The sequence below is a fragment of the Siphateles boraxobius genome, unplaced genomic scaffold, assembly GCF_051911475.1.
Source record: "Siphateles boraxobius isolate OS27281-9 unplaced genomic scaffold, OSU_SipBor_1 22, whole genome shotgun sequence".
Lineage (NCBI taxonomy): Eukaryota > Metazoa > Chordata > Actinopteri > Cypriniformes > Leuciscidae > Siphateles > Siphateles boraxobius.
Window position 1 is genome coordinate 40,027,905 of NW_027508833.1, and position 20,133 is coordinate 40,048,037.

A 20,133-nucleotide genomic window follows, 5' to 3' on the forward strand; every position below is an offset into this window, starting at 1 on the left:
AATATTTTTAATGCATATTTGAATGAATGTTTATTTTATTTTAGTGTCTGTGTCTAGATGATTGCCATAAGAAATAGTCACAAAAAGGCTTACATTTGAATAAAAAATAAGTAGAATTTTGTTATTAAACTACTGTAAGTTGCCTATTCTTGAAACAATACGTAGGCCTACTGGTAAAAGCCCTACACTAATAAAACTGTCTGAGTAGCTTGTAATGATTTGTTAATTTAATAATGTACAGTAGTAAGTGTATTAAACATATTACCCGATTTTTTTAGCATGTTGTATCGATTAGCCTTCCATAAAAACTACGACTAATAAGTGTTGTGGTGTTCTGGTTCTTTTTCCTCCAGAATGCCCTGAGCTGTGTCCTGCTCGCCGGTGCTGCAGAGTCCGACTGCGCATGCGCAGAGCGCGAGAGAGCGAGAGCCGCACCGACAACACAGCTCCGACAAAATGCCAATGGATAATTTAATATTTGCGCAATGCATCCTTTATTTTTTAGCCTTCGTCTTTGGCTTTATAGCGATAGTACCTCTGTCGGAAAACACGGAGGATTTTCGTGGGAAATGTCTGCTTTTTACCCGGGGTATGTGGCAGAATGAGAACTTCACGGTGTCTAAGCAGCGCTTCATCATTGAGGAATGGGGAGCTCAGTCCTCCTGCAGCTTCATCACCGCCGTCGCCATCGCGTCCCTCATCCTGGCCGCCGTGCAAGCCTGGAGGCTTCTGCTCTTCATCTGCAAAGGCCACGACGAGTGAGTGATTCTTCATGTCATCCTTTAACTTGTGAATTTGATGTCTCGCATGTAAGCTATTAAAACTAGTGCGGTGACTGAAGCATGGATGCAGTTATGTGATGTCATACAGCAGCAGCATACTACTTTAGTTAAATATTTTATTATATGTGATAATTGTTCAATAACATAACAAACTGATACTATATGTGATTATGGAGTTTTATTATGTAGGTTTCATGGCCTAATTGTAATATACATGTTAAATATCCTACTCTTTTAATAGTAGGCCTAGGCTATATGACTAAATTACAGTATACTTAAATGGTTAGTTCACCCAAAAAATGAAAATGATCTTATAATTTACTCCCCCTGAAGCCATCCTAGGTGTATACGACTTTCCTCTTTCAGCCAAAACACAATTGGAGTTATATTTAAAAATATCCTGGCTCTTCCAAGCTTTATTATGGGAGTGAATGGTACATTTTTTTGAAGCCCTAAAGAGCGCAACCATCCATCATAAAAGTAATCCATACAGCTCCGGGGGGTTAATAAGTCCTTCTAAAGCGAAGCGATGTGTTTAAAAAAAAAATCCATAATTATAACTTTATAAACTTTAATCACTAGATACCTGTAACGGTAATTGTCCTGTATTGTACCGAATTTTGGTTGTAGTTGCACCAGAGTTCCACTGGGTGTCGAACGTCCGAGTGCAAAATGAATGGGAGTCTATGGGGCTAGACGGCTAAATTTGTCTCTTTCACCCGATTGCCATTGAGAAATCTCAGATTTGAATGTAGATTTTGCAAGTTCTTCAACATGGGTTATAGGTCCAAAGTTGAATGAACAAGTACTTATGTCCTTTCGATTTCTTACAGGTTGAGCTGTGGTTGCCCATAACACGCTAGCATTCTGCTAATGGACTTTGATTGGTCAGTGAAGGACTGATTACGTCCAGAGATACCGCTTGATGGCATCGTGGCATCCGAAGTATTTTCGGCGTGGTCTTTTAAAACAACAAAACAACAACTCTTCTAGCGCGTGTATTTACCTGTGTCAGCGGTGTTGTCGATGCCTCGAGAGAAAAGAAAGTGCAGATCGCGAAAGCACCAAACTGACTGAAGGATTGCCGTAAAGCAGTTCTCTGGTCGTACGATGTGTATGACGTCATTGCCATTTTAAAAGACTTTAAAGCAAAAAGGTGACTCTAAAAAATCTAACACCCAGTAATCTGTAATTTCTTTGCATCTCCTTTCGAAAACAACATTCAAATTACTAGACAAAAAATGATATCCTGAGAATAGTGGATTTTTAGGGGTATAGCTCCATATACCTCCATTCATTCTGCACTCGTCCTGTGAGCGCCCCCATATGGAGCCAGAGTGGAACTGCAACCAGTTCAGAAGCCGGAAATTTACTGCCAGTGAAACTTCTCCCCATATTAGACATTCTCTGGTATAACTTTATAGTTTATCAATATATATATTTGGATTTTTTTTTAACAATAATGCATGTAAACGCCACATCCTTTTGATTTTCGGAGCAAAAACGTCCCAAGTCCTTCACATAAAAATCTGTCTACATAGGCTTTTATAAACAACCTCGTCTCATTTTTTAAGTTTCATTACAAGCTCCTCAAAAAAAAGTGATTAAAACATGAAAATTCTTGCATATTTAATTCTCAGGTTAAATCATATGAAAAACAATATGAGCAGCTGTTATTATTTTAGTTTTTTTTCCATTAAAAATAATAGGTGGTTTACAAAAAAAATCCATTCTTATTATATTCAAAACCCATATTTGTTTCCAACGTGTAACACAACAAGAGACTTTGGTAGAATGTCAGAGCTGCTTTTTTTCCATATAATGGAAAAGTACAAGTATATGGGGATTTATGGTAAAAATACCATAGAAGTTGTCCATGTACTCAAGGTCTTTTATGTGAGGAAAAGGACAAAATATACATCAAGATGCTTTGTGCCAATGGTGTCAAACATCATTTGTTCTTGCATATCTCATCCCAGACAGCAACATAGTGTCGGCCCAGATCCGGCCCACATCTGGGCCGTGTGGAATCATAGGCGGCCTTACCTATGTTTCACCCGTTTCAATTGAAACGGGCCCCGCCCTCCAAGGGGGCCCCCAAAACACCGGCAAAAATCCCATTCATTTTCTCCATAGGATATTGATTTTCAGCCATAATGTCTAAACCATCCGAGGTAGACTGACCACAAGCTACGAGATTGTGAAACGAAAGTTTCTGCTCCAATAAAAACCACAAGTCAGTATGAAATCAACATTGTTTTAAGAAAAACGTGTTTTATTTGCGATCTTTCTGGAGAAATACTCTTTTACTGTCTATGGAAATACTACACTACCCACAATCCTAAGCATAACACTGAGGTCTCTGATTGGTCGAACTCGCGGTTACCATGGCGACGTTTACCTCCCCGAGAACGGCTTAAGTGATCTGAAGCATAATACCGGTAGTTTATTTGTTTATAAATTTGCCTTTTTTGCCGTTAAGTTAAAATGTTATTTTGAGCAGGAAAAGAATTTTAAGAGGAAAATGAAACGCAGCCTACATATGCCAGTGGTGCTGAAAAACGAAAAAGATATTGGACAACAAAAGAAACGCTTTATTCAGTCTACCAAAAGTGACCTCTTTCTTTGGTCCAGGCGAGATTACAAAATCGCTGGACAAGGATGAACTTATCAGGGCATTCTCAGCACTCAAACACAGAAAAGGGGAGTTTCCTAAAAATGGCTCAGGTGAAATCTACGCCTTATATACTACGGCTTATTCCAACGTAAAACGCTGTATAATTGTATATAGTTTTAATCAAAAAAGGTTGGATAACTTCTATGTTGAGCTGCCTGTTCTTGAAGCTGCAAGTGCACGTGATAAAATAATATACCATTGTTGCAAACCAACAGGAATCCTTGCTTTTTTCTGCTCTATTATGTTTATGTTTTATATGAGTAGGGCCCCATATTAGTTATTGAAACGGGCTCCCGAATGTATAAGGCCGCCACTGTGTGGAATCCATGTGTACCAGATGTGGGCCGACACTATGTTGCTGTCTGGGATGGCTAATTGGACAAGCAAGCTCAATTGAGATTTCAATCTTTTCAATCTATTTTTATATCTTCATGACACTTGGAATAGAAGTCGTTAGGGCTGGGAATCTCTAGGCAAGCTAGACATGTTGTCTTAGTGGGATAGTTCATCTAGACGGCTGTGATGCTAAAACGGTTATCGATGCATCTTTTTTTGTGTGTGACTACTTGGTACTTTTAAAGCAAAGTATTTATAATGACCCATAAGGAATTTACTTCCAATATCTTTAATTAATAAAACAAATGGAAGTGATTTGGCAAGTCAACTGTAAGGTTACATTTGCCAGCATATGTCCCAATATTGTAAACCAACAGGAAAATAAATGTGTGTCTGTACTAGCATGCAGATAATGAACACAAACTTCAGCATATTCTGAATCTCTAACATAAAATAATACATTCATGACCAACATCCTCCTGTTATGTGCAATTGAGCAATATAATCCTTCAGAAAAAAATAAACATTTTGCTGTAGCAAAATCACAAACAGCTTTCATACAAAAATATGGAATTATTTACCAGCAGCTCTCATAAAAAAAATAATGCTTGTGGACTTATGCATATTGTGAATTAGTAGGCCTAACATACAAAGCTGCTCTAATACACAAATAAATAATAAAGAGGCTGAGACTTATGACTTGAAATTGTTGCTGTATACCACAGTCAAAAACAGCTTATACAAAAAAAAGGACATCGGGGCATTGGGTCATCGGCGGGGGGGGGCATTGGGTCATCGGCGGGGGTGGGGGGGGGGGGCATTGGGTCATCGGCGGGGGTGTGGGGGAAGATTTGGGTCATCGGCGGGGGTGTGGGGGAAGCATTGGGTCATCGGCGGGGGTGTGGGGGAAGCATTGGGTCATCGGCGGGGGTGGGGGGGCATTGGGACATCGGGGCATTGGGTCATCGGCGGGGGTGGGGGGCATTGGGTCATCGGCGGGGGTGGGGGGTGGTGGGTTATTGGGTCATCGGCGGGGGTGGGGGGGCATTGGGACATCGGGGCATTGGGTCATCGGCGGGGGTGGGGGGCATTGGGTCATCGGCGGGGGTGGGGGGTGGTGGGTTATTGGGTCATCGGCGGGGGTGGGGGGGGCATTGGGACATCGGGGCATTGGGTCATCGGCGGGGGTGGGGGGCATTGGGACATCGGTGGGGGGGCATTGGGTCATCGGCGGGGGGGGCACTGGGTCATCGGCAGGGGGGGCACTGGGTCATCGGCAGGGGGCACTGCCGTTTGAAAAATGTTTTGACACAGTGGCGACATCAGTCCAACACAGCAGAAATGCTATAAAAAACGAAACACCTTTATTATTATTATTATTAATTATTATTTGCGAATTTCCCCACCACTTTTTGCCAGGGTCGATCGTGTCCCCACCACTTTTGAAACATCTCGCGGCACGGATGTAACTAATACAAATAAATAAAACATCTCCAGTTACCTAGCAGGGCATTCATTTCGTTCGTTTGTTAAATAAGAGGCGATCTAACGCTGAAATGTGTTGTTTTTGAAATCAAGTGATCAAAGTGCTCGTTGACTCTGCGATCAGTGCTGCAGATACAGTGTTCTCTCGTGACTCGCGCACAGTCTTCACACGGACGCGCACTTTAATCCGTAGCGGAGACTCTCTATTTGTTCCGGTGAAATCACAAGTAAAATTCACACAAACGTGTCCTTGCTTCATATACAACCACTGATAAACATAATCGGTTTTAATGAGAAAAAAAAAAAACTATACGAGTGCGGATTAGAACCCAGAACCTCTGACACGCTTGGCAAAAGTTCTGCCACTGGACCATTAAAATACATACAAAAATAGTCGGATCGGATCTATGTATTTCTTCCCCGTAAAAATTCTCACCACAAACCCATATTAGATCTCATTAAACGACAAATTAAACACTATTTAAATCGATTGCTGGACATCGGTATGTTATTGTACATAGGTACATCTGATTTATGATTTAGCATTGTATTAGCTGTGGTAGGAGGGGCATTAATGAGCGCTAGGGGGCGCACGGCCCTCGAATGCCCCATAACAGCGCCGGCCCTGCGGCATATTGATGTGAAAACAAGACAATACAGAAATCAGCTCTCATACAAAAATAGAAAAAAGGCAACAATTAATTTATGCCAATTTTCCATATGTTCGCTTTTAACAAAGAGGGTGCGGTTCGGATTTCGCGCTCCGCCATCACGCGTCTCTGTCATGCGCGCGCCACAGACTGTCCGGCGCTGCAAAACTTTTAGAAAATCGATTTTTGACATTTGTGAATCGATTCAGAATCGTCCGCATCATGATGCATCTAAGAATCGACCCAGCAACTCAACGTTCTGCAAAATATCCTCTTTTGTGTTCCACAGAAGAAAAACATAGTACATGTTTAGAATGGCAGGAGTGTGTAAACAATGACTTTTGTAAACTATATCTCTTCTATTTCTATAGCTCAATCTTCAATGCATTCCTAAACCTGCTCATCAGCACATTCGTAGTGTTTGCTGTATTCCTCTCCAGCACAATAGTAAGTGTGGGCTTCAACCTATGGTGTGATGCCATCACCGAGGGAGGCTCTATGCCCAGCAGGTGAGCATGTTCAGTTAAACCTGTGCGTATGGAGATTAAACAAAAACACTATAACAATGTGAGATTTATGTTTTCAGGTTGCCTTTATGCTTTCTGTACACCTAAAGACTTTGAAAAGGTTTAGAAAAGACTTTATAAGATTATGAGCTCACATCTAAAGACTTGGGTTCACTTTTTTTAGTCTCAGACTTTTACGTCACTAGGACTACACTAGGACTTGCGATAATATCAAACATGTTTGATATGAAAGACTAGAGAAAGACTGGCATAAATCGGGTCGCCGACTGCAGATTATCACCTCACATTTGACGATTTAGACATTTAACGACATTAGACATTTAGATGACGGGAGCGCGCCGAGACTCCAGTAAGATTCCTAAAGACTGCCGGTCTTTAGTCTGGGACTGTGAAAATCCTTTGGTGTACGCCCGGCATTATAGCGCCAATTAATTGTATGGGCCTTTTTCCTCTGTCAGAGGAGGGTTTAATGACATTGAAATCAGCCTGGGGCTTTTTGGCTCAGTTCACTTCAGTGACTGTTAATGTTTCAGTGTCCATAAACTCATACAGTATTTGTTTTGTTCTTCAAGTTTTTATGAACAGAATCCTCTTAATAAATGTTTCAAGAATCTGTGAATAATCTCTAACTATGACTACTGTTCATTTCTAGCTGTGAGGATCTCCAGGACACTGATCTCGAACTAGGATTGGACAACTCCGCTTTTTATGACCAGTTTGCCATAGCACAGGTCGGTCAGTTAAGAATACAAACTGTGTAAAATGACTCCATGAGTGCTTTATATCAACAGGGTTCATCATGTTGTCTTAGGGAGATACTTCATCTAAACAGTGTACTCCCTCTATTACAATTACATCTAATCCCTTGTGTGACTTTTGTTCTTCTGCGGAGCTCAAAAGAAGATATTTTGAAGATTGATTTCCATTGTTGATGGAACTTGAGAAACAATGATTTCTCAAAATATCCTTTTTTTGTGTTCCACAGAAATAAAGTTATACAAATTTAGAATGAAATGAGAGTAAATATGACAGAATGTTAATTTTTTTGTGAAACAAACTTATGTAGTACACTCTTTATGCGTTTTGGCCGTTCACTTACACGACAATGGTGTTTTGGTGGCCTGAAAACACAAACTTTCAAAGTGCACGTTTTTGAAAACGATACCATTATCATCTCTATGTAAACTACAAAAACGTGAATTTGTGGAATGGTGACGTCATGCGCACGTGTATTACGTGTTCAGTTTATAGGCGCGTAATGTTTCGTTACAAAGTGACATCGCCATCTACTGGCCTGGAATGAATAATACAGCGATTCTAATTGTTTTCGTGGATCCATGTGAACGGGATCGTTTTGACAACAATGCCGTCTGTACGCGAATTTTTCCGTTTTTAGTTCATCGTTGTCGTGTAAACTTAAACATAGAACATTTTCACAACAACCTAATAACAAGTTAAGACACTTTTGTAACCTCCTATAAAAGCTGACGTTCTTTCAAAAATCAAACTGTTCAAATATTTTTACTAAAAGGCGTATAGGGATCTCCCAGTCACGTGACCCCTAGCCGCGTGTCAGCCATTTTGACGGAATACATCTGTCAGCTACTCCGTGGCAATGGATCTATTATTAGGGGTGGGCCACCCCTAATAATAGATCCATTGCCGTGGGTAATATATATTATTAGTATATTATTATACTAATAATATAATTATTATTATAATTATTTTATAATTAGCCTAAATATTGCAATACTTTGCGCTACAGTATTGGTATAATCCTGACATTGAGTTTGGTGACATTTACAGCTGCCTTATTCACTTCCCATCACTCTACACCGGAGCTTCATTAAAAGCATACAAAAGCTTATATATATATCGTAAAATTGGGAGCCTGATGTGTCCGGCTAAGTCAAGCTTATGTTATGCTGAATGCTTGGTAGTACACACAAATATTGCGGATTTCTATGGCAACAGTGGATTTATAACATTTGATCCCGAACTCAGATAAATCATTCATTAGCCTTCGAGGGGACAACTTACCTGATCCAAAATGAAGACTGCAAAGCCGCGTGTGTTGAGTTGGAAGCCAAACACCGCCATCAGCGTTTTGCCTGTTTATTGCCGCCAACCACTTGTTTCTCCATTTTGTTTCTTTTGGGATACGGTATAAAGATACTCCTTTTGTATGATCACGTATCTGATCGCATACAACTGCACAGCATCGCTCGGGCATGATAGAAATATTTCGCGACGAGCTGTATTATCACCGGCGGTATCATTTTCTATTCCGTCAAGATGGCTGCTCCAAATGGCGTGACGTCACACGGGACGTCCCTATATATCCTTAAACAGACCAAACCACTCAAATAGAGTGATGTAGTGATGAGGTATTATAGGCCAGTTCTTTTTTTATTTTATTTTTCTTCATCATTCTGGCTCCCCTTGACAAACATCCAGTCGGATTTCTCCATTGGCTTTTGGATTATTGCAGAAGATAAGCTCTGTGGCTAAGAAAAGTTTATGATTCTTACCGTGTAACAGTGAAAACACGGAAAGCGGAAAATTCCGTCAATGGCTTTTTCATAAAAAGTAAATGTTTTTTTTTTTTTGACAATTTTTATGTCTTGAGGGTGTTTTAACCACAGACCTTATTTCAGGTATTTAACCAAAATCACATAAAAAAAAACCATTGACACTAGGAAATTTTTCTATTAACCTTCAAACTGTTGTAGACTTCCAGATAAGGCAACTTGCAAAGTTTGTTTTGATAAATTTTGCTTTTCACACTGCTTATTACCAGTTTTGATCATGAATATAACCGCTTTCCTCTAGTTTGGGTTGTGGGCGTCCTGGCTGACTTGGCTGGGTATCACAGTCATGGCCTTCCTGAAGGTCTACCATAACTACCGTCAGGAGGACCTGGTCGACAGCTTGATCCACGAGAAAGAGTTCCTACTCGGACACTCGTCGCGCCACTGCTCAGATGTGCTGGATGAGAAAAGTGCCATGATATGATAAACAACGTAACTATTATAGAACATTTCCATTAATGTACTGTCAAGTAAAATGTATTCATAAGCTTCTAAATATGGCTCATTAGTTGGTGTATCTCAACTTTTGATTGACCTTAATTGAGCCAAATACTTCTGAATAACATTTTATTTGACATTGGACGATGACTGAGAATAGACGTTCATGTGCACTCGATTGTTCGGACTGAGGTCACAGATCATTTACTCACAACATTTTTTGATGTTGAGCTTAAACACAAGACCCAGAACAAAATGAACAGTGAGCATGAATAATGTAAAAAGGATAGTTCACTCAAAAATGAGAAATCTGGCATCATTTACTTGCCATCATGTTGTTCCAAATCCATACGCCTTTCCAAAAGATGTTAAATGAAACCGGTCTCTCCAGCAAAAGCGTCAGAAAGTTAATGACAACAGTAATCCATATGAATTAAGAAATTAATCCAAGTCTCTTAAAGAGACATAATCACTTTATAAACACTGATCAATGCACATAGAAGCAAACCTCACTGGTTCTCACACGTCACATTTGAGCTTCTGTTTACCATATTTGATGTGATTTATGTACGTGCATTGGTCAATTTTGATGTAAATAAAAGCCTAAATTAAATCTATTAATCATATAAAGCAATCATATGGATCAATTGTATGGTGTCTTTATGAACTTTTCATTAGAGGGATAGAAATCTCTTCCTTTAGGTTTCAAAATTAACAAAAGTGATATGGGTTTAGAATGACATGAGGGTAAGTAAGGAAATTATTATTTTTTTTTTTTATGGATGAACTATCCCGTTAAGGAAGTGTGCTTAAATAAATGTTCTTATAAATCCTATGTGACATACAATCAAAGTTTTATTGACAATTATGTTTTTTCTCAACCAAATGCTTTCCTTAAATGAGTTCTAGATGAGCGACAGCTTCCAGTGTCTCTATTCCATCAGCGTTAGTTGAGGAGGATTTAGTACGTACATTATAGCTCAGGCAATACTAGATTTAACTCTATTTAAAGTGTGTGAGATCCATTTCTGGTTTTCTTTACTTAAAGATCATTCCCTTCCAGCACTGCCTCCATGTGTAAGACATATATAATCATGTATATGACTGTGATAGTATCTTTCCTATGTAAAGGGATTTTAAACATGCTTGCATGTATATAAATGCTATATAAATACACAGTTGAAGAGGAAAGCTTTATAAAGATATTGAAGTCTGTCTTCGGGAGTGACATCACTCTGATGATTTAATGATTTGCTTCATTCAGTTCACTTACTTTCCTAGAATCTGCAAAGTTTATGGCATTAAACTCCATATAGTTCACTATGTTTTGAAGTATTATTGCGCATGCTGGAATAAATTTTGATGTATGCCTTTTATTTTTGGATTAAGCATCTTATAAAAGGATTATATTTTAGTTTTGCTAGTTAATGGTGTGTGAGCATGAGTCGTGATTCGCTGTAATTCTGTAACACACTTTCAGGCGCACAGAAAATTATGCAGACATTGTTTTGTGCATAATTTTTATTTATTGTGTCATAGTGTGAACACATCTCTTCGACATTATAGGCCTATATTTGTTTTAGGGCTTTTATTTAATAAAAGCAGTGATAGCAGTTTAAACAGCACTGATGATGAAAATACAAAGCAATTGGTGAGTTTTCTGATCATGAAAATAAAATTCAGTCTTTAAATAAAATGACCATTTAAAGCTCTGTTTGGTTTTTTAATGTTTAACATTTTTAAACAAAAGAAAAGCAGTGAATATACTCCTGTATTGAAATCCACATTACAGGAAAGGAGCATGTACAGTACCGGACCTGGGGCGTTTTTATTGCTTCTGTGATTGGCTGGATCAACACTACAACATATTTAGGTGATTTCCCTTTTGTCGTCTGAATAACCCTCTAACGGGAACATTAAGCAAGTGTGCTAATTAACTGTGTGTTGCATACATTTAATAATCAGAGCACAATGCACATATAAATAGCAAATACATCATATAAATGACACCCATATAATAAAACATTGGTTTTGTGTCTATCAGGCGCTTCTATCCCAGTAAGTCACAGTGATTTGATGATGATTTCTACACCTTTAACTTGTTTCTCTTCGTCACTTGCACTGATTTAATCCAATTATATTTTCAATCAATATGATAAAAAAATCTAATATTTGGGTTTGGTGAGCTTTTTTAATGTTTTTGAAAGAAAGCTCTTAAATGGACCAAAGATGCATTTATTTGATCAGAAATACAGTAAAACAGTAATATTGTGAATAATGATTACAAATAATATTACAATTTAATATCACTGTTTTCTATTTTAATATATTTTAGAATGTAATTTATTCCTGTGATGCAAAACTGAATTTTCAGCATCATTATATGTGTCACATGATCCTTCAGAAATCATTCTAATATGCTGATTTGATGCTTAAGTAACATTTATTATTATTATCAAACAGTTGTGCTGTTTAATATTTCTATGAAAACCATCTTTAGTGTCACTTTTGATCAATTTGATGCATCCATTGTGAAAAAAAAGTATTAAAAAAATCTTCCTGACCCCAAACTTTTGAATTTGTGTGTGTGTGTCTAAGGCTGTCATTCTGCCTAATATCTCCTTATTTACTATAGCAATACATATCAAATTGGTTGCTAATGGAGAAAATATTAAGTATGAAAACTTATTTTTGACACCAGAATCCAAAGACGAATGTAATTAGACCCAAAAACTAGAAAAAAGAGACTGAACAGCTGCTGCTATAATGCAATATTAAAAGACTTAAAGTGTAAAACTTAAGTGGAATAGTAAAAAAAACAGAAAAAGAAATTTTTTATACAAAACAGAGTAAAACAAATAAATGCACCATAGGCTTAGGCCAAGATGCTGGTGAAAGTTCATGTAAAATATAAACTCAAATGTTGCGGGCGTCAGAAAGCATTCAACTCTCTAAAATGGCATCCTTTCATTTGCCAGTGAAATCTGGCAGTGCATGAGACAAAATATGGCCAACTCATCCTAGAACAGTCTTTTACTGTCTCTCTTTTACTGTCTCTCTTTTACTGTCTCTCTTTTACTGTTTCTCTTTTACTGTTTCTCTTTTACTGTCTCTCTTTTACTGTCTCTCTTTTACCGTCTCTCTTTTACCGTCTCTCTTTTACCGTCTCTCTTTTACCGTCTCTCTTTTACCGTCTCTCTTTTACCGTCTCTCTTTTACTGTCTCTCTTTTACTGTCTCTCTTTTACTGTCTCTCTTTTACTGTCTCTCTTTTACTGTCTCTCTTTTACCGTCTCTCTTTTACCGTCTCTCTTTTACCGTCTCTCTTTTACCGTCTCTCTTTTACTGTCTCTCTTTTACTGTCTCTCTTTTACTGTCTCTCTTTTACTGTTTCTCTTTTACTGTTTCTCTTTTACTGTCTCTCTTTTACCGTCTCTCTTTTACCGTCTCTCTTTTACCGTCTCTCTTTTACCGTCTCTCTTTTACCGTCTCTCTTTTACCGTCTCTCTTTTACCGTCTCTCTTTTACTGTTTCTCTTTTACTGTCTCTCTTTTACTGTCTCTCTTTTACTGTCTCTCTTTTACTGTTTCTCTTTTACTGTTTCTCTTTTACTGTCTCTCTTTTACTGTTTCTCTTTTACTGTCTCTCTTTTACCGTCTCTCTTTTACTGTCTCTCTTTTACTGTCTCTCTTTTACTGTCTCTCTTTTACTGTCTCTCTTTTACTGTCTCTCTTTTACCGTCTCTCTTTTACCGTCTCTCTTTTACCGTCTCTCTTTTACTGTCTCTCTTTTACCGTCTCTCTTTTACTGTTTCTCTTTTACCGTCTCTCTTTTACTGTCTCTCTTTTACTGTCTCTCTTTTACTGTCTCTCTTTTACTGTTTCTCTTTTACTGTCTCTCTTTTACTGTCTCTCTTTTACTGTTTCTCTTTTACTGTCTCTCTTTTACTGTTTCTCTTTTACTGTCTCTCTTTTACTGTCTCTCTTTTACTGTCTCTCTTTTACTGTCTCTCTTTTACTGTCTCTCTTTTACCGTCTCTCTTTTACCGTCTCTCTTTTACCGTCTCTCTTTTACTGTCTCTCTTTTACTGTTTCTCTTTTACTGTCTCTCTTTTACTGTCTCTCTTTTACTGTCTCTCTGTCTCTCTGTCTCTCTTTTACTGTCTCTCTTTTACTGTTTCTCTTTTACTGTCTCTCTTTTACTGTCTCTCTTTTACTGTTTCTCTTTTACTGTCTCTCTTTTACTGTCTCTCTGTCTCTCTGTCTCTCTTTTACTGTCTCTCTTTTACTGTTTCTCTTTTACTGTCTCTCTTTTACGGTCTCTCTTTTACTGTCTCTCTTTTACTGTTTCTCTTTTACTGTCTCTCTTTTACTGTCTCTCTTTTACTGTCTCTCTTTTACTGTTTCTCTTTTACTGTCTCTCTTTTACTGTCTCTCTTTTACTGTCTCTCTTTTACTGTCTCTCTGTCTCTCTTTTACTGTCTCTCTTTTACTGTTTCTCTTTTACTGTCTCTCTTTTACTGTCTCTCTTTTACTGTCTCTCTGTCTCTCTGTCTCTCTTTTACTGTTTCTCTTTTACTCTCTCTTTACTGTCTCTCTGTCTCTCTTTTACTGTTTCTTTTTTACTCTCTCTTTACTGTCTCTCTTTTACTGTTTCTCTTTTACTGTCTCTCTTTTACTGTTTCTCTTTTACTGTCTCTCTTTTACTGTCTCTCTTTTACTGTCTCTCTTTTACTGTTTCTCTTTTACTGTCTCTCTTTTACTGTCTCTCTTTTACCGTCTCTCTTTTACTGTCTCTCTTTTACTGTTTCTCTTTTACTGTCTCTCTTTTACTGTTTCTCTTTTACTCTCTCTTTACTGTCTCTCTTTTACTGTTTCTCTTTTACTGTCTCTCTTTTACTGTCTCTCTTTTACTGTCTCTCTTTTACTGTCTCTCTGTCTCTCTTTTACTGTTTCTCTTTTACTGTCTCTCTTTTACTGTCTCTCTTTTACTGTCTCTCTTTTACTGTCTCTCTTTTACTGTCTCTCTGTCTCTCTTTTACTGTCTCTCTTTTACTGTCTCTCTTTTACTGTCTCTCTTTTACTGTCTCTCTGTCTCTCTTTTACTGTCTCTCTTTTACTGTCTCTCTGTCTCTCTTTTACTGTTTCTCTTTTACTGTCTCTCTTTTACTGTCTCTCTTTTACTGTCTCTCTTTTACTGTCTCTCTTTTACTGTCTCTCTTTTACTGTCTCTCTGTCTCTCTTTTACTGTTTCTCTTTTACTGTCTCTCTTTTACTGTCTCTCTTTTACTGTCTCTCTTTTACTGTCTCTCTTTTACTGTCTCTTTTACTGTCTCTCTTTTACTGTCTCTCTGTCTCTCTGTCTCTCTTTTACTGTTTCTCTTTTACTGTCTCTCTTTTACTGTCTCTCTTTTACTGTCTCTCTTTTACTGTCTCTCTTTTACTGTCTCTCTGTCTCTCTTTTACTGTTTCTCTTTTACTGTCTCTCTTTTACCGTCTCTCTTTTACTGTTTCTCTTTTACTGTCTCTCTTTTACTGTCTCTCTTTTACTGTCTCTCTTTTACTGTTTCTCTTTTACTGTCTCTCTTTTACTGTCTCTCTTTTACTGTCTCTCTTTTACTGTCTCTCTGTCTCTCTTTTACTGTTTCTCTTTTACTGTCTCTCTTTTACTGTCTCTCTTTTACTGTCTCTTTTACTGTCTCTCTTTTACTGTCTCTCTGTCTCTCTTTTACAGTTTCTCTTTTACTGTCTCTCTTTTACTGTCTCTCTTTTACTGTTTCTCTTTTACTGTTTCTCTTTTACTGTCTCTCTTTTACTGTTTCTCTGTCTCTCTTTTACTGTCTCTCTGTTACTGTCTCTCTGTCTCTCTTTTACTGTCTCTCTTTTACTGTCTCTCTTTTACTGTCTCTCTTTTACTGTTTCTCTTTTACTGTTTCTCTTTTACTGTCTCTCTTTTCAGGGAGTATTTGTGGCAGATGGAAACGTTTTGTGCTTAACAACTTTGCCCTTCTTTTCAACTCGTAAAGTAGATAAATGCTAAAGGTGTCATCATTGTGCTAGTTCTTCTCTTTTCACATGTACTTTATATATAATACATTCTTTAACAATGATTAGTGTCATTCTGTTTATACATGTTGATAAACGCATATTTGTACACTAAACATATTTGATTATTAGTCAAATAAATAGCATTGTCTTCCATTCCACAGACACATTCAACCACATTATGTACAGCAAGTGCCTTAAAAATAAAATAATTAAATAAATAATGTCTGACATTAAAAAGCTGCGATACATTGATTGATAGAGAACACAGTGTGCACTTCTGTAGAGCCCGACTGATTTTGGGTCTGATCCAATGGCATAACAGTGTTCATGATAAAGACAAGTAAACATGTCTGAAAAAATTATCTAGAAATTTACTCTTTGTGTTCATGTTGGTTTGGAAACTTTTATAACATTTACAAGAAAAGTTTATATTGATTGACTTTAAAACGATCATGTGGTGTAAGTAACCATCACGTAAAAAGTAACAACACATTTTCCTCAGACGAGTGTACAACATTTTAATCATTACTTAAAAAAATCATTTAAATATAGTATTCTTTTTTTAACTGTTGTACAACATGACATTGTACAGACTTAACCAATAACAAAATTATATACAAAAAAGGTATGTTCATGTCAATATACATTAACTGCATTCTTAATATTTTAATGTTTTAATTGCATTTGCACAAAAAATGACTAGAAAATGTCATTGATCTAATATTTAATTAAAATAAAACCAAAACATTAAGCTGTTTTTGAAGCTGGCATGAAAATAAATCCATTCTTGAATAGTTTGGAGCATAAATAGATCTACAATATAATCCTGTCTTTATTCGTGTAATTCAGGACATGAAGTGCAACGGGTTCCTAAATTCACCCTTTGAATCAGAAAGCCCTTATATTGATATTTCTATCTTATGACAAATAGTGAGGTAAATATTTTAAGCAAAGAATGCAAAATTCAACACTAGCAGGAATTGATCCAGCCATGCATTTAAACATTCGATAAGCGCATGCGATAAGCGTGTGTATAAAAGTGTCATCGGCATTAACCCTTAAACACACCTCGGGTCATCATTCACTACCCTACCCCTCGTTCAGTTTTTAAAGTTAGATATTAACCTTCTTAGTGTTCCTCAATCTATTCACTATAAACAATATAACAAGAAAAAACATTATTAAAAAAAATTCTAATTCATTTTTTGTAAAAAGTTTATAGGGTCGCTAGTGACCCGAGGTATGTAATAGTGTAAGAATTTTTTTCTGCGCAGCAATAATTAAATCTCTTATGACTCAATAAGTGCAATTCATCTTTATTCCTCAAGGGGGCAATGTCTGATACGCAATGATGGTGTGATGTTTCACTCGTAATTACCACGGGTGTAAAACAAAAGACCATACAAAAACTTGATATGGCTCAGCGATTTACTGTAGAGCAAGTACTGAATGCAATCATTAGTCCCGAGAAGCTGTCAGCAATCAAAATATTGATTTTGAAGACGTTGAAAATGATAGTTTTGAGAATGTTTGTGAAAAAGACACAGATGCTGAATGTATATTCGGGAAATGAGCTCTGACGATAACAGTGATGATGGTAAAAAGCATCTGCTTAAATTGAACCCTTCAAAAAGTAATGAAATAAGCATTATTTTGTAATTGTCATTAAAATATCAGGAGAGTTTTATGCGATTGCAGGAGTTGGAGATCAATCCGTGTAAGATATAGTTTCGGGTTGCTAAAGACCCGGTAATAAAGATTGATGAAACATTCATGCATTTAAGAGTTAAAATATAACTATTTGTGACAGTTAACATGGCATTATGCATGTCGGCCTACTCACCGTTACATGTCGTTCTTTTCAATATTGCTTGTTGAAGTCCAGTACAGGTTCTCAGTATATCTCGCATGATAATATTGACCTACAGTCCCAATATATCAGCCGGGCTCTAAGTGTTATAGACGGAATTCATTCATTCGTGTTCAGTTTTGACAGTCCTGTATAATTCTGAATGATAAAGGGTTTAATTACTATTGTTGCACAAGTATTATTTGGAAAAGGACTAACAGATGCTTTAAACTATAATCGCCCAGAAAAGCTATACAAGGACAAATAGCTACATATACAGATTTCTGATTATATACGACTCAGTATAATGAGGTTGTGGCAATGGATATGCCACCATAAAGGGCAAAAAAGCACACCATCACTTTAATAGCGTGGCCTTCAATCAACTACAAAACAAAAGAGGTGGATGTTGAACATCCTCAAAAACATTAACTGGTGACCAGTCTGAATATATAACAGTGAAAATAAAGCAATAAAAAACAAGGACCGTTTTATTTCCTCCATTCTGACCTTTGTGTTTTCCCTGCTCGTCGCTGCCCCCTGTGGCCGGCTGTGGTCATTGCATGGTCAGCCAGAGCCAGCAGGCCCAAACAATCTGTTTGAATTGAAGCAGGTACACAGCCAGTGCCGTCTGCAGCTCGTCGCAGGCGCGCTGGGGTCTCCGGCGGTCCGTGCAGTACAGCGCTACACCCAGCGCAGACAGCAGCAGGAACAGGCAGGACAGCAAGGCCAGGTGCAAATGGCTCTGGGGGGTGTCGTACACTGGAGCACAAAAAGACACAAAGATTTGGTGTGAAATGCTAAATTTGTGGCATGCGCAACTGCTTAAAACAGTCATTCTTTAAAGGTCCCATATTGTCAAAACTGAAATTTCCTTGGTTTTTTCATGATAACAGAGATCTAGGGGCTTTAAAACTACCATATAAGTTTCAAAACAGTCGATCCACAGACAAATGCACACAGCCTGCATAAAGTAGCTGTGCCTTTTGAGACTTCCATATACAGGTGAAACTCGAAAAATTAGAATATCGTGCAAAAGTTGATTATGGCTTACAGCTTATGAAAAACCCAAATTCAAAATCTCAGAAAATTTGAATATTACATGAAATCAATTAAAAAAAAGAATTTTAAATACAGAAATGTCGGCCCTCTGAAAAGTATAATCAGGCATATGTATATAGTTATATATACTAAATGTATTAGTTTCATCTTTTAATTTGAATTACTGAAATACATGAACTTTTGCACGATATTCAAATTTTTCAAGTTTCGCCTGTATTTGTGATGTCAGAACTACTCAGTCACCAATGGTGGGTCACTCAGAAAGCAACGGGCCAATCAGAAGAGAGGCTCTTGAACATTAAGTAGACGGTTCGAGCTGTTCTTGGCAGAGCTCGAGAGAAAGGAGCTGTACAAATATATTGAGATGGTTTTTGGTACTTATGCTGCAAATATATATTCTTAAGGACATCAAACCTAAAATAAAACTTCAGAAAGTTGTACAATATGGGACCTTTAAAGGCACAATATGCAGGAATTCTGTTTTTGTCAAACAGCGCCCCCTAGAGTCGCTGCAGAGTACTTGTATTTAACGTTCCTGTCGTAAACACCACTTACGCAGAGCGTCTCTGCACTCACGGCCTCTGCACTGTATAATAATAAAGTATCCTACCGCGTTTGATGGCTTATAACGTTTTTACATGATTGCAGCTAAATTACAAGTAAATAGCCTATAGCCTAGGCCTACTGTATAATTGTTTTTTAAATGTAATGTAAACATTACAAAATGCCAGATGACATCAATAAACTTGCATGTACTTCGCATTATTTCGTAACAATGTCCGTTATTATGATGTCGTTAGACATGATTATTGCAATTTATCATAATAGTTTGCAAATTGCGCCCATTTACACTATTTCCAACGTGTAGGCTTATTTATGTCCTGATAATTATGTGAGATATTGACAACTGTTCTCATGATAATCGCAGGAATCAACTTTAACAGTGAAAGCCTGAGCGAGTAGGACTCTTGTCCGGTTCCTCGCGCTGTCAGATTCTCCTTTGGTGCCGTGACCCGGATGGGAGTGAGGTTTAGCGGGGTGAGTGTAAAGAAGGCCAGATAGTGAAGAGCTGTGAGAGTAAACCTCACTCCCATGGCCTCAAGAGGCTGGAGACACCGGCTCGAGTCACGCTCGGAGCGGGTCAAGTAGGACCGGTTACACCACACTGAAAATATTGTTCAGGAATGGTTTAAATAACATGATAAATAGTTCAAGGTGTTTCATTGGCCTCCAAATTCCACAGATCGTGATCTGATTGAGCATCTACGGGATGTGCTGGACCAACAGATCCGATCCATGTAGACCCACCCTACAACTTGCAGGACTCACTGCCAATGTCTTGGTGCCAGATACCCATTTTGGTGTCTGGGACGGAGCTGTTTTGGCATCACTAGGGGGGTCTACACATAATTAGGCAGGTGTTTTTAATGTTGTGCCTGATCATCAGTGTATTACTATTGTACAACTACTATTGTAATCAATACACTACAAAAACAGCACTTATTTGACTGAAATTCCAGAATCTTCAGCAAGCTGACTGTGAATGTATAGCGCAGGTAATGTTTGTACGGTTGTCTGCGAATGGGGCACTACATATTACATTTACATTAATTCATTTAGCACATGCATATATCCAAAGCAGCTTATAACTGAGAACAATAGAAGCAGTGAAACTAACAGAAGAATAACA

The 20,133-nt window shown here is 37.7% G+C and overlaps 2 protein-coding genes across 5 annotated transcripts in view; one reads left to right on the forward strand and one right to left on the reverse strand.

Moving 5' to 3' along the window:
- The first annotated feature begins 394 nt into the window (after window positions 1-394).
- tmem179ab (transmembrane protein 179a, genome duplicate B) lies at window positions 395-11,198 on the forward strand. Of its 2 annotated transcripts, XM_077240159.1 has the most exons (5): window positions 408-758; window positions 6,302-6,439; window positions 7,110-7,188; window positions 9,290-9,480; window positions 10,390-10,483. In XM_077240159.1, the coding sequence occupies exons 1-4, from the start codon at window positions 457-459 to the stop codon at window positions 9,470-9,472; spliced, it is 702 nt and encodes a 233-aa protein (XP_077096274.1). In that variant the 5' UTR covers window positions 408-456; the 3' UTR covers window positions 9,473-9,480; window positions 10,390-10,483. The 2 variants fall into 2 exon arrangements, with proteins under 2 accessions (XP_077096273.1, XP_077096274.1); XM_077240158.1 differs by having other exon boundaries at window positions 395-758; window positions 9,290-11,198.
- A 3,694-nt stretch (window positions 11,199-14,892) lies between these two features.
- cunh14orf180 (chromosome unknown C14orf180 homolog) overlaps window positions 14,893-20,133 on the reverse strand; it is a 39,303-nt gene continuing 34,062 nt past the window's right edge. For 2 of the 3 annotated variants that reach the window (XM_077240152.1, XM_077240153.1), the window contains one exon: window positions 14,893-18,143. In XM_077240152.1, the coding sequence (XP_077096267.1) occupies window positions 17,938-18,143 (206 nt within the window). In that variant the 3' untranslated portion in view covers window positions 14,893-17,937. The remainder of the gene's footprint in view (window positions 18,144-20,133) is intronic. The other variant, XR_013206721.1, reaches the window with a different exon arrangement.